The 13,726-nt window shown below is 38.7% G+C and overlaps 1 protein-coding gene across 1 annotated transcript in view; it reads left to right on the top strand.

The window, feature by feature from the left end:
* EIF3H (eukaryotic translation initiation factor 3 subunit H) overlaps window positions 1-13,726 on the top strand; it is a 144,064-nt gene that overhangs the window by 125,872 nt on the left and 4,466 nt on the right. Inside the window, exons 5-7 of the mRNA XM_042462275.1 lie at window positions 4,449-4,598; window positions 9,775-9,895; window positions 11,959-12,091. Coding sequence (XP_042318209.1) covers window positions 4,449-4,598; window positions 9,775-9,895; window positions 11,959-12,091 — 404 coding nt within the window. The remainder of the gene's footprint in view (window positions 1-4,448; window positions 4,599-9,774; window positions 9,896-11,958; window positions 12,092-13,726) is intronic.

The raw sequence follows: 13,726 nt of genomic DNA, 5'->3' as shown, positions 1-13,726 counted from the left end.
GAACAACCAGGATATGGCAACTATATGCAGAGGGCTTAGAACAGAGGTGAACGATTGCAACATGTTTAGGGCCAATTTTCTAACAGATTTCTACCACGAAAAATACAAAAACATGTAAACAAAATAGAAATTGCCAGAAGTCCAATTCTAAATTTGAAGATTGGGTAGTTTTTAATGTTTTTAGTGTGTGAAGTGACATTTTCCTCCATATTCATAGCCAGCTTGTTTTAGTTGTCCAGCCTTCAAAGAGATCTCCTCTTTCAAAGAAACCCAATTACTACTGTTGCTGCATACTGTCAAAATACATTTTTCCCATCTCCAAATACCAACTGATGATTTTTGCAGTTTTTGAAAAAAATGGAACCAACACTTCATTCTCTAGTTTGTGAAACAAATATTTACACAGTGCCCTACCCAGCTCTGAACTCAACAGACTGCCCCTTTCTTTTCCAGTCACAGAGGTATCCAGGTTTTAAAGAAAAACAAAACTGGAAAACCAGAAAGATAATAAAAATACAAAGGCAAAAATTGGGAAAATCATCATCATTTGAAGAAGATTCTACTTTGAAATTTTAGGAAGAAACCACGATCACTTTTGCTATTAAAAATACTTTTTAGTATTTTGAGATGTTAGTTGCATTTTGAGGTTAAATATTAGGAAAGGGATTAAGATTAAAGGAATAAGAAACATTTTGTACACCAGAATCTGAAATTCCCATGCTCAATGTTTTTGGATTCAATGGGACATACAAAACAGAAGGACAGTCATGTGTATTGTTCCTTGGAATATTGGTGCCAGTGGCTGGACACACATACCTTGTGTTAGTGTTTGACAACTGGAATCCCCAGACCAAATTTAGCTACCTCAAGAGTACTGTCTGGCAAGCCATAGGGTATGTAGGGAGTGTTATCACCAGTAGCGTGTGTGTTCATAAGGTTTTCTTAGGCAAGGAATACTCAGAGGTGGTTTTGCCAGTTCCTTCCAGTAGACTATATAATAAATAAATGAACCATGGGAATAATTAAAGCTCAGGAACTTGATCACCCATTCCCATTTCCATTCCCTTCTTAAACGGCTCTTCAGGGGTGGGAATCATATCTGGGGTGGGAATCATTACAGATCCTGTGATTTCTTACCATTGACTGTGTGGCTAGGATTGCTGGGAGTTGTGGTCCAACAACAGGATTCCCAGTCCTGCTCTCTATTATCATGTCATGTTCTATTTAATTTTTTTATTTTATTTTTAATGTTTTGGAACCTATTGGTATTGAATGCATGAACAGCCTTCTGAGAATGCACCTGGCTAGCCTTTACCTTGAAGACAGTGATGGACCAGCCAACCATACATACACATGTGTCAGTACTTGACCTGTAACTGTGTGGATCTGAAGGAGGTCTAGTAGTGTACAGTTGCATGCATGTAGGCCTTTCTTCATGGCAAGCTGAATCTTGGTTCCTCAGTAGAGAGAAATCAAAATAAAAGTTAACAATTCCTTTATTAGACCAACTAGAAGGTGCATGCACCCACACATCTTTAATTATGCTAGGTTTTGAAGCTCACCGGCTTCATCAAGTGAAGATGGTGAAGAATTCATGGACTGGGACAGAAGTCTGTATCATGTTTGCTTTGGTGTTATTAAGTGTTTAGTGAGAAAGAAAGTTAAGAACCCTCTTTCCCACCTCCAAGAGAAGCAAAGAAGTGAGAGAAAGGAAGTGAAAGAAAGGCCATAGAATTTCAGTTTTCCATTGCAGCTGTAAAGATTCTTCCTTTGACATATTTTCTGTCCCTCTTTATATGAAGCCAAAATCTTCTGTGTTGGCAGAGGTCAGTGAGAGCCCATGCTGTTAGGCCTGGAGAAAACAATTAGTTTATGTGGCAGCGAACTCTGGCAGTGAAGCCAGTTTACATTGTTTTACCCTGTACATAAGAGTAAAGTCCCTGTATAAGATGTCAAACAATCCACCAGGTTAGGATTTCCCTGCTTTGCAGTTCAGTGAGGTGTCTTCGGTTGACAAAATGCAAGGGCAGCCTCATTGACCATCAAATGAAACCCAACATTGTGTATACATATTGGCAATACCTTTATTAGGCCAAGCAGAAAAGTTACATTAACTATTGAGGCTTGCTGACTTCTTTATCAGGTGAAGAAGATGGAGGTACAGACGTGCAGTTTCTAATTTCTACAACATCACTGTGTTGCCTTGCATGATTTCTTTACCTTCTTCATCTAATAAAGAAGCCAGTGGGCTGTAAAAGTTAAGCATATTTTAATGGTTTCTGGTTGGCATAATAAAGGTACCACCACCACCACCACCAGCAACAACAACAACAATAATAACAATAATTTATATCCCACCTCTCTGTGCAACACAACCGGGGTGCCTTATATGTTAAAATATACAATCCTGTGTCCCAATACCCCCCCTTAAAATACAATTAAACAGTTTACAGATTAAAACATACCTTAAAATAATAAACAAATCAATAATGGCGGTAGCAGAAATCAGGGAATAACAGGTTCAACTTATTTGGATTTTGAATTTGGTTTAAGGATCAACATGGCTACAGCTGCAATTTCTCAGAGGGAATATTATGTATATACTTCTATAAAAATGGATACAGATCTATGTGGCAGCAATGGCTGTCACCTCCACATGGATGAACATATGAGGGCAGTCATGTCTGGGTGCATTCCTTGAAGCCTTTAATACCCATGGATACCAAAAGACTGAATGGCATTTTTGTTTATGGTCCATTCTGTCCTGTTTGCCTACAATTTGGGAGATTATTTTCCTAACCCTTTTCCAGGTGAAAAGGGGCTGAAGAGGACTAATAATTTCCAACAGGGTAGCCAGATTAGTCTGTTGCCTTGTGATATCTTCAAGACTAATAAGTTTTATTTGGCCTAAGGCTTCATGGATTAATACATCAGACGAGCTTTAAAGACTTTCCAGTGTCCTCACACATGGTTTCTGATTAAACGGTTGCAACATGGTGGCCTGTGAAGAATTTTGAAGGGCCAGGATAATGCTTTGCGGTGCATCAAAGTTAAAGAACCACCGCTTCAGTGCCCCTTCTATTTTGACTCTTCTGAGGAATGTCTGCCAAAGAACTCCAGTGCATCATGGAATGTCATGGCATTGCCGTGATATAAACATTTACTTCTCTAGTCTTGAACAGTGAGTTCACCTGCTGACAATTTCCTAGAGCAGTTCCCTAGTAATAATTATTTCACATTTGCTGAGATAAAAGCCAAGAAGAAAACTGCCATGTAAAGTCTTGATTCAATGAAGTTTTCAGTTGGCACCAAGAGGGCAATAAATTTGGTGTAAGAGGGACTTCTCAGAGCCAAAGCAGCAGGATAAAAAGCCCCAGTTTCTGAAGATTCTAGTGTTATATATGTACATACAGATACCAAATTTCTGTTGGCTGGCATAATTACGTCATAATCAGTGGCAATGGCAGCACAATGATGATGTTGGCAGCAATGGCTGGAGTGAATTGATGGCAGGCTTAGCAGTGACAGGGAAAAGCCAGAAAAAACAGCCTTCCTGCCTCTGAGCTCCTAAGGAACTGACAGAGCAGGTTTCTCTACTGATAGGGACTACATTCTATGCTTCACCCTACCATCACTGCACACCTATAAAAAGTGCATTCTGGTGTAACAGACATTAGCATCAAGCATTAACCTTAAGAGATATAGCTGTGTTAAACTGGAATATCAGTATGCAGAGGGATCTTACAGCACCTTTGAGACTAACTGTGCAAAAGAAGTTGCAGCATGAGCATTCGTAGGTTGGTTTACTTTCTCAGAAGTGTTAACATACAAGTATCACTTTGCAAGCCTGCTGGCACTGTTACCACATATGAACAGAGATGTTTATCCACTTCATTCTATTTTATTTATTCAAATATTTCTATCCCAACCTTAATCATGAGATCTCAAGGGCAATAACATCAATGAAGACAATTTAAAACAATACAGAATTGAAGACAATAAAATCATTTAAACAGATTAAAGACATATTAAACAATTCAATGATTTAAAATGACTGGTGGAAATCCTCAGGTAGAGCATCCTCAGATATAGAAGGTATCCTCTGTGCTGGTTGAACTGTCCACCATTAATGATGTCCTTATTAAGAGACTCTCATTAAGCTTACAAGGAACCCAGAGTTCCCAGAACCCAGTTTGAATTTTCACTGCTTTGCTGTAAAATTTTTAGATTCCAAACCTGTCTAGTTCTGTTTCTCTTCAAGAATTCTCCATGCTTCTTAAATAAAAAAGATTTTCCATACTGTTTCTCCCATTTGCTATAAATGTTTTAACTGTTCTCTGAATTGGAAGAATGAGACAGCCTGGGCTGTCCTGAATCGTCTGCTGAGTATTTTTGCTAGATCCAGAGGAAGCTCTCAAAAACATGCACATCTGACCATCTCTTTTCAGGTTGAAAAAAGCAACCATTACCTTTGAAAATATGTTTGAAGAAGTACCCATCATAATCAAGAATTCCTACCTTATCAACGTTCTTCTTTGGGAGCTAGAAAAGAAGTCGGCAGTAGCAGCAAGACATGAATTGCTCAGTCTTGCAAGCAAGTAAGTGCTTCTTCCTCATTCTTCGCATTAGACTTTTGTCAAAAATCATCCTGTAAGTTTGAGATGTACTTATTTACTTATCCTTCCAGAATATAATAGAAATATAAGTTAAAGGTTTGGATATTGGGATCATGTGAAGACAGGTTGGAGAAAGATGTAGAATAAAGGTTTACACTGTTAAGTTTCAAAATGTTGCTAAGCAGCCTGTGCTAAGCACAACATAACAGGATTTCCTTCCCTCAAAACCCTACCTGCCTCACACTGTAAACAATATTTTTTTTCCTCTCCAATTTATATTTCTCATGTGTCTCTGTTGTTTCTCTTTGAGGTCTCATGCATATGAGTCACTTGCACCTGTGCACTGCATTGTTCAGAACCTTCTAGAGCTGAGCAACCATTTTAGCACTAGTCCTGCCCTTCTACTATGTGACAAGACATTATTCCTGCCTTGCCCCTCAGTTCATTTTCATTTGTGGCTGCTGCTACTGCAACCGCAACAGGAACACACTTAGCAGTCTTCTTCATCAGAGTTTTCCTCATCAGCTAACTGAACTTTTTCTTTCTTGACCACCAATCAGCTGTTGAGTACTCTTTGCCATATTATTTTAGTCCCAATGATGTCAAATGATCTTTCGAGAGCTTATGGCTCCAAAATGGACTTCTAAGAGGTGTTTCATGGAACAGCCAATCCCAGTGCCTGTTGTGTTTGGAGAAGAATCATAATGTTGAGTTTGCTTGCATTGTCAGGCAACCACACCTCAGGTATTCAGAAATTATTTATTGATATTAAAAGCCCTCCTTTGGAAGATAGCTATAAAAGCTGTGGTTTGTGTTGTCAACCACAGGCACCTGTATATGAGTTCAGTTTGTATCTTCTCTAGACCTCCCCATCTAAGGAACTGTTAGTCAAAAAAACATCAATACAACTGTCATTGTCATAAGCTTGAGGCTTAGTATAGAGAGGTATGGATTCAAGCCTGGTACCCCTCACCTAGACATTGGTATCCCCACATTGACAGGCCCAGGCCATGCCAACACCTGATAGGTTTTTTTTTGTTTTGTTTTTTTTGAGAAGTAGTTGAATAGAATGAAGCACCCTGTTAAGGAATCAGCCTCGCAAAAGAACATGGAGCAGAAAAAGCATGAGCAAAAGAAGGAGGAGAGGGACAGTGAGGAACAATCTTCCATCACAAGTTTCATTTTCCTCAAAGAAGTTCTATCCGTCGCTACTTCTTGTCATCCAGAAAGAAACAAACAGAAGATACTAAACATTGTGAGACATTTCACCATGCTACCACATTAGCATAATAACAGTTTCATTTCTCACAACACTAGACTGCCCTTACCTTGTGTGGGGATCTACAACAACAAACTCATGAGTACTCAATTTTGTTCTGAAAGGAGTGTGTGCAAGCTCTTATCACCCTGAAGCTGGTTCGCACCACATTACCATGTCAGGTACTTCAAAAAGATGACTGCACACTTTTTACAGAAGGGAGTAATAGTTCAAATCTCCGCATATTCTTGGCATCAAGGGTTCTTGTCATTTCACCATACAAAAAGTGATGATGGATTAAGACTAATTCTCAGACTTCAATAAATCAAGTTTTAAAACCCCCCCCCCCCCCCATTAAATTAATCCTCCCCCCCCCCCCCCCCACATCTCTTCTGCTGGTACTAGATGAAGATTGGTCTGTGATTATAGATCTTAAAGGTCCATATTTTCATATAGCCGTCAGACTGTCTCTTCATGATTATCCTAGGTTCATTGTTGGGAATATGTGTGACCAGTTTTGGGATATGTTGCTATATTTCTTGAGATATTATTCAGCAGCATTTCCTTCAAGATTCTAGTCTGTGGGCAAATCTTCCTGTTTCACTCATCCCTTGGTAAAAAGAATTTTTGAAAGGTCACAACAAACTTCATCCACTGGTAACAGAAACAGAGTTGGTCTTGTCCTAGCTATCGCACAAACCATTTGAGTCTATGGCATTTTGAAACTGGAGACTGCTTACTTGTTAGACAGTTTTTCTTGTGGTCAACATATCAGCTTGAAGGACATGAGAACTTTTGCTTTGCTAGTAGATCCACCAAATGTGTGAATTCACAGATGACTACTTGAAGAAACAGTCACCAGTAAGCAACCTTTTCTCTCTGCATTTTCCCCTCAGACTTGCATCAGTTGTTTCAATGTCTGTGTCACCCACTTCAGTAATACTTTTGATATATTTTTCAAAGACATAACCATGTTAGTCTGGAAAAAGAGTATGTAAAGGGATCTTTTAGCATATTTGAGACTAACTGAAAGAAAGCTGGTAGCATGGGTTTTCGTAGACTTGAGCCTGCTTCCTCAGATGCATGCTCATGGATCTGAGGAGGTAAGTTCAAGTATACAAAAGCACATGTAAGTTTTTTTTCTTTCAGTTAGTCTCAAAGGTGCTACAAGTTCACTTTGCATATTCATTTATCTTTGTTATTTAGGGAAATAATTATGTTTTCCAGGCCACACCAGTTGAGTTAATGGTATGCATGTTAAAAGATACATAAGAACCACAAAGTTTTGAAACCACTTTCTTCACATTTATATGATTTTTCAGCTTAAACATCTTCTAATTCAGGAGGGTTTGTCCATAGTTTTCCATAGTTTTGTGTTCATATTAGAAATGGGGTTCAAAAATGTTTTGCAACAAAAGGCTTTCACAAACCTAGGAAGCTAGGTGGGGGGTATAAAGCTGGACTCAACAAACATGGCCAATAATTAATTTCTTCTCCATCTGTTTGTATTACTAGAGAAGAGCAAGTCTGAGCATTGGGTGCCTAGCAGGGATCTATGGAAAAACTGCTAGCATAGTTAATACAAGCTTATCACTTTGTCTCTGATGACATCTGCTCATGTAGTCTTTTCACATATTTTGCTGCTTGCTCTCATTGCCAAGGACACATCAGAATACTGTAGCTTTTACCAGTAGTATCCTAGTGCAAAACCCTGCCCTGACAAATTGACCCCAGAGAAAATCTTATGAAATAGCATTTTGTTGCCAAACCTTTTCTTGCCTACAAAATATGTGAGGCTTGTGATAGGAATTCAGCCTGTGCTGGATGGGGTCTCACACACTCTGAAATCTCAAGTTTGCAGCTTGGGCATGCTTCCAGACTCAGATCTTAGACTGGATACCCAGGTTTCAGCTGTTTCCAGAAATGCATATGCACAATTAAAACTTACGCTAAACTGCGCCCATTTCTTGAGACATAAGATCTGGCTATAGTGACACATGCCTTAATTACATTACATTTGGAATATGTTAACATGTTCTACTTGGGGCTGCCTTTGGAAACTGTTTGGAAATTTTAGCAGGTGTTGCATGCTGCTTTGGGTCCCACACCGGAAGAAAGACAGGATATAAATAATAAATAAATAAATAAAATTATCACTAAATACAATTAATTGTTTTATTGTTTATGAAATGCTTCTGCATTAGTTGCAGTATAGTAAAGTAGGTTAATATGGATGAATCTTGTACATGCCCATGGTTGTACTTTTCTGAAAAAGATCATTAGTCATTGGACATAGATATAAAAAGGAACAGATACTTCATGCGGGATCTATGAGTTCTAAGTTGTGGCAGTTTCTAAAAGGGTTTTGCTGTTTGTCTGAAGCCCTTTTCCTGGGAGTGGAAATGTTCCCAGAAAATCAGTTATTAGTTGAATCAATGCCACAGATTCTCAGGATGTTCTAAAACAAGAGTATATGGCAGAGGAAGCAATGAGGAGCAGTCCTAGCTGCTTCTTGTTATTTGCAAAATGGCACGCAAAGACCTTTCAGCTCCTGAAGCTGTATGTGGGACCTAGGAAAGAATCCACTCAAAGCAACACATTTATAGCTCACACGGATTGCAGTTAGAGAGGGTTAAGTATTTCTGTAGCTCTTCTGTCTAAATGAATGGGATGTATACTTGCATAACCTTGTCTGAATTCAATGTTTAAAATGAAAAATGGTTATAGTTCTGATTTTTAATATAGTACGGATCCCTAATACCTTACTTGTCTGTTTTCCCCTTCCACTGGAAAGAAAATAATTTTTTTTCCTAAACTTTTTTTTACATGAATGATTACCACCAGTTCATTATCTTAATTCCCTATTTTGCAGCATTAACTTAAAATAGTACTTTGAACTAAGTTGACCATTTATTTTTTCCCCTATTTAATGTAATTCCACTTAGATTTGCATGCAACTTAGTGACTGGAGTCCCTGTGCTAGATCACAATGTTCATAAAAACAATTTCATTAAATACTTAACATTTGCAAAGTGAAAATCATAAAAGAAATGGACCCGCACAAAAAGACTGCAGGAATGGGGGGTTGGAAAATTGAAAACCAGGCATTTAACTCTTTGAAAACCAGGCATTTAAAAGACTGAAATCAGCCAGTATAACCATCTATACTCTCTCCAGTCAAGACAGTTAGTGGTACAGAAGGGATGAGTCTAGCTAGGATTGGCAGCAGAATGGTATATTTGCCAGCTTTGCCAACAAAACTGAAATAAACATAAGTCATTCATTCTTGTGAAATGTACATAGATTACAACCTCTATCGTCCTTGATATTAGTCATGCTTACTAGGTCTGATGTGAGTTTTAATTAAAAAAAAACAAACATCTGGAGTGAAGCACTTTCGGAAAATCTGGTATTCAATGCAAAACTAATGTTCCCTCACTTCTGACTAGGCCGACTAGGCCTGATGGGAGTTACAATCCAGCAACCTCCCGAGGGCTGCACATTCCCCATCTTTCCTCTACAATGTTGGGACTATATGTAGCAAAGCTGATGATTTACGGTTTCTTTTTGCCTCTCTGACTAACACTGAGTTGTAACATATAGGAGTAGTTTAAAGAATGGTGACCACATTGAGAAAAATACAATTGCTTGGAAAGTTACTTATTTGGACAAAAAGTCCCAGAGTCAGCAATATTTTAAGTCACATCCCTATATCAATATCCATCAACTTCATATTTAAAGAAAGAGCCAAATAAATGGTAAATATTGGAACTGTTGTCTCAGATTATCTTTTGAGTAGATTTAAATTTGCTGTAAATTCAGAGAGAAGGATTAGTTAAATCTGCTGTAGAAAGAAAATATTGGCCAGTCTTCACAGTTGCAAATCTTTGTGTGTTTCAGTAATCACCTTGGAAAGAGCCTTCAGCTATTGATGGATAGAGTGGACGAGATGAGCCAGGATATTGTAAAATACAACACCTACCTAAGGAACACCAGCAAGCAGCAGCAGCAGAAACATCAGGTTGGTTTTCAGGGGCAGGCTGAAGCACATCACTTTGGGTGAAAGCATAATATTATGTGGCTTCTGTAATAGGATGCAAATTGCAGGATCTTTATATTGCCTCTCCTAAATATACAGAGCCAGTTCAGAAAGCTAATCTCTCCATCCTAGACCTCCATTACATGCAAAGCATAGGCTTGATTGCTGTGCCGTGACTTCATCCAGCTCCTTCGCTTGCCAATATAATCTGCAGGAGCAAATTTATGAGAAGAATTCAGAGATGGAAAAACAGATTAGAAAGAAGGGGAAATCTAGCACTGTTACACTCCAGTCCTTGCCTAACTTATAATTGCTGTGGATGTGGTTCATTGCAGCACAGTCACTCTGTTCATTATACTTAGATATAGAGCATTTGTGTTCACAAGCAAGCAGTTTTGGTAAGTAATGCACCGCCTCAATGCCAAGTATAAGAATAAATTTACCTGATAAGCTATCTTTTTGTCTTTTTCTCCCTTCATCATGTTCTCCCAGTTCTTTCCACTTTCTCACTGTCCAAGATAAAAGAACTTTATGCTCCTATGTTCTAACATTTCCTAAATTAGGGTGTATTTTTGGTTTTCCTGTCAGGCATTAAAATGGCACCAGATACTTCTTTGCTCAACAACCAGAAATTGAAGAAGACCAGGATTTTAAAATGTTTGTCTTCTCCCATTTTAATAGTGTCTCTTGCGCTCTTTAACATATGAACATTAAGAGAAGAGTAATTAGTTCATACGAATTCAGAGACATAGCCATGTTAGTCTCGAATATCAGTATGCAAAGGGATCTTGTTGCACTTTTAGTCTCAAAGGTGTTACAAAATCCCTTTGCATAGTTCATGAGTTACTCACAAGAATAACTGTGAGGTTATTGAGAATACACATTTTGCTAACTCCTCTGTATTCCATCCTGCTGGCCTTGCAGCATATGGTGTCTTGAAAATTAATTTACAAATTTACTAGACTCTGATTGAAATAAGTGAAAAGAAGCACAGCTGCTTTACTCCACTAGTGGGAGAAACTGTCACTTCCATTCTAGTTACATTTATAAGGTCTCCATTTCCACCAGGAAGTTCCAGATGCCATGATTCTCTCCTCCTCTTGTGGCAAAGGTTAGGTTGAGAAAAAGTGGCTGGCTCAGGATCACCTAATGAGTAGGGACTAAAACCTGGCACTTCCAAAGCCCAAATGAGTACTTTAACCCCAGTACCACACTGATTCACATCCCATCCTTTCTCCTGTGTCCTATCTTACAGATTCTCTCCATATGTTAAAATTTGAAGACATTTGAGAACTCTATGGAGCTTTTTGCGGGGAAGGGGGACTGTCTTGAGTGTCTTTTCCCCCTTCTAGTGTTTTGACTCCTAACTCCACACTTAACTTCATGAGGTACAGTTGAATGAGACCAAATTTTATGGGGCAAGTTGACCGCATCCAAAATGGACTCAAGGCCATAAAAATGTGAGGGGCCTGAATATCCTCTGTAGGCTGTTATCTGAAATCAGTTTTGAATGGCGGAAGCCTTGAGTCTGCCATTCAACCTTGGGATGGAGGTAATGCTTCTGGAAACTTCTAGGTCATGATTGGCTTTTTCACAACATTCATATTGAGGCCTGTGTTGCTTCAGAAACCTCTGGCGGTCATGCCAAGTTGTTTCAAGCTACAAACGTAGCAATATCTCTAAGGCATATAACTAAAATTATCTTCTCTTTTTACATTTCTAGCCACCTTTGGGCTAGCCTCCTTCAATCTTTGGACTGTTGAAAACTGGTAAGGATAGATAGGTCACCTAATGAAAGAAAGATGGAAACTCCTTTGTTCTACCAGGTAGAAAAAAAGTCAGACCTCTTTTTGAAGCCAAGTGGCAATTTATAAAACATGGTGTTATGTTTCTTGTCTGAAAAAGGACAGAGCATTTTGAAAGCTGGGTCAGTTTCATGAAATGATCTAAATCATGTTAAGGCAACTCCTGCACATTCTCTGTATGAATTGTAGGGATACAATTTGGATCACGTAGCCTACTTCTCTGTTTCTGTACCCTTCCAGTATCAGCAAAGACGTCAGCAAGAAAACCTGCAGCGTCAAAGTCGAGGAGAACCTCCTCTCCCTGAAGAAGACTTGAACAAATTGTTCAAACCACCACAGCCTCCTCCCAGAATGGAATCCCTGCTGATTGCAGGTAATGACTTGGAGATGGGTGGATGCTTTCCCTTCCTGCTTATTTTCTGTGTGATAATAATAATAATTTATTTATACCCCGCTCTTCAGCCAAGGCTATCAGAGCGGCTTACAATTTGTTAATCAGACAATCAGATCTGGAAGCTAATAGGGAATAAGTGCTGCCTTTTTAAAGTACTTTTCAAAGAACCTTATATATGTACTACACTAAAGCTACTGTCTTTTTTTCAAGGCAAATATTATAAAACTAATGTAACAGTCTTTTTAAGATAAACAGTTATGTTAGATCCAAATTGAAATTGAAAACACCATTAGCCCTATTCAGGAGTTTAACCATGTTGAAGGTAGGGGGAGCATACTGGCCTCACCCCCTTCAGTGTCATTCCACATGTGTAAAAAGCAACAGTAGAGGTGGTGGTTCCAGTATGATTCCCCCTCCTCCCATTATTCATTGAGTAATGCTCTGCAACAGCTGGAAGAGCCTCCTCAGTTTTGGGAGGCTCTGTGTGATAGAAAACCCTAAATTTCCAAAGGCACTGATCTCATGGAAAGCTTTCATACATATTGGGATATTTCATCTTTAGACTGTTGTTCTCCAGCTGTGGAGTGCAGTGATGGAGGGAGTGAGGTCAGTGTGCTCTCTCCCCCCATATATATATTCAGCACAGTTATATAATAGTGCACCTGCATCATATGTGGGCGCACTATATGAGGCTTTCAGCTTATGCTGAAGCTGCACAACAATAGAATGGTGTGCATGCCCAAGCCCCATTATATTGAATGGGGCTCAGGCATATGCATTTTTTGGCTTACACAGGGAGTCTGGAAAGGATTCCCCTGCGTAAGATAAGGCTCCACTGTACCTGAATAGGGTGAGTGTATGATATGCATCTGTGTTGCTTCCCAAGATAACATTCATAAAGTTCCTAGTCAGTGTCCCATCGACATACCAGTTAGACCCAGACCTGCTTAGAGTCATCAAGGGAACAACATTACACACTTCAGACTATGTCCCAGAACTTTGTTATTGACTTTTAATCCAAAATTGAAGATCCGACATTGCTGGTTCTCCTACTGCCAGTTTCTTTACAGAAAAATTTCTTTACCCAGGTAGTTAGCACCTTTATATTTTTTGCCATTGTTGGAGGTGAATGCTACAGTAAGTGAGAGGAAATCTTAGTGCATGTTTTCTTTTTTAAAATAGTTTACCCTTTGTTTCTTTAAAAAAAAAAGGGGTAAACTATTTTTAAAAAATAACAAGAATAAAAGAATGGGTGATACTGAAGAACAATAATCTGTTAGAACTGGAGGGGGACGGTTTAAGCTATGGATGGCACACGTACCTAGCGTATGAAAAGGACAAAACAAATAAAGCCTTTAACAACCATTGTGTTAGGAAAGCTATGATAAGAGTGTGGAACAAACATAGGAGAAGAATAATACCTAAAAAAGCAGGTTGGATATCCCCACACGAGGCATTTTACAGAAAAGAAATGATTAGAGAAACAAAATGGTACAAATATTCTGATATTGTTGGGGAAAAAATGGTAAAACAGTACTAAGAACAAGAGAGGATCTAAATGCCGAAGGGTGGAATATAAATTGGTTCACATATAGACAGATTCTTGAGAGGTAT

Source organism: Sceloporus undulatus, chromosome 4, assembly GCF_019175285.1.
Source record: "Sceloporus undulatus isolate JIND9_A2432 ecotype Alabama chromosome 4, SceUnd_v1.1, whole genome shotgun sequence".
NCBI lineage: Eukaryota > Metazoa > Chordata > Lepidosauria > Squamata > Phrynosomatidae > Sceloporus > Sceloporus undulatus.
The sequence above is the reverse complement of the archived record's forward strand: the minus strand, read 5'-3'. Positions and strand labels throughout refer to the sequence as shown.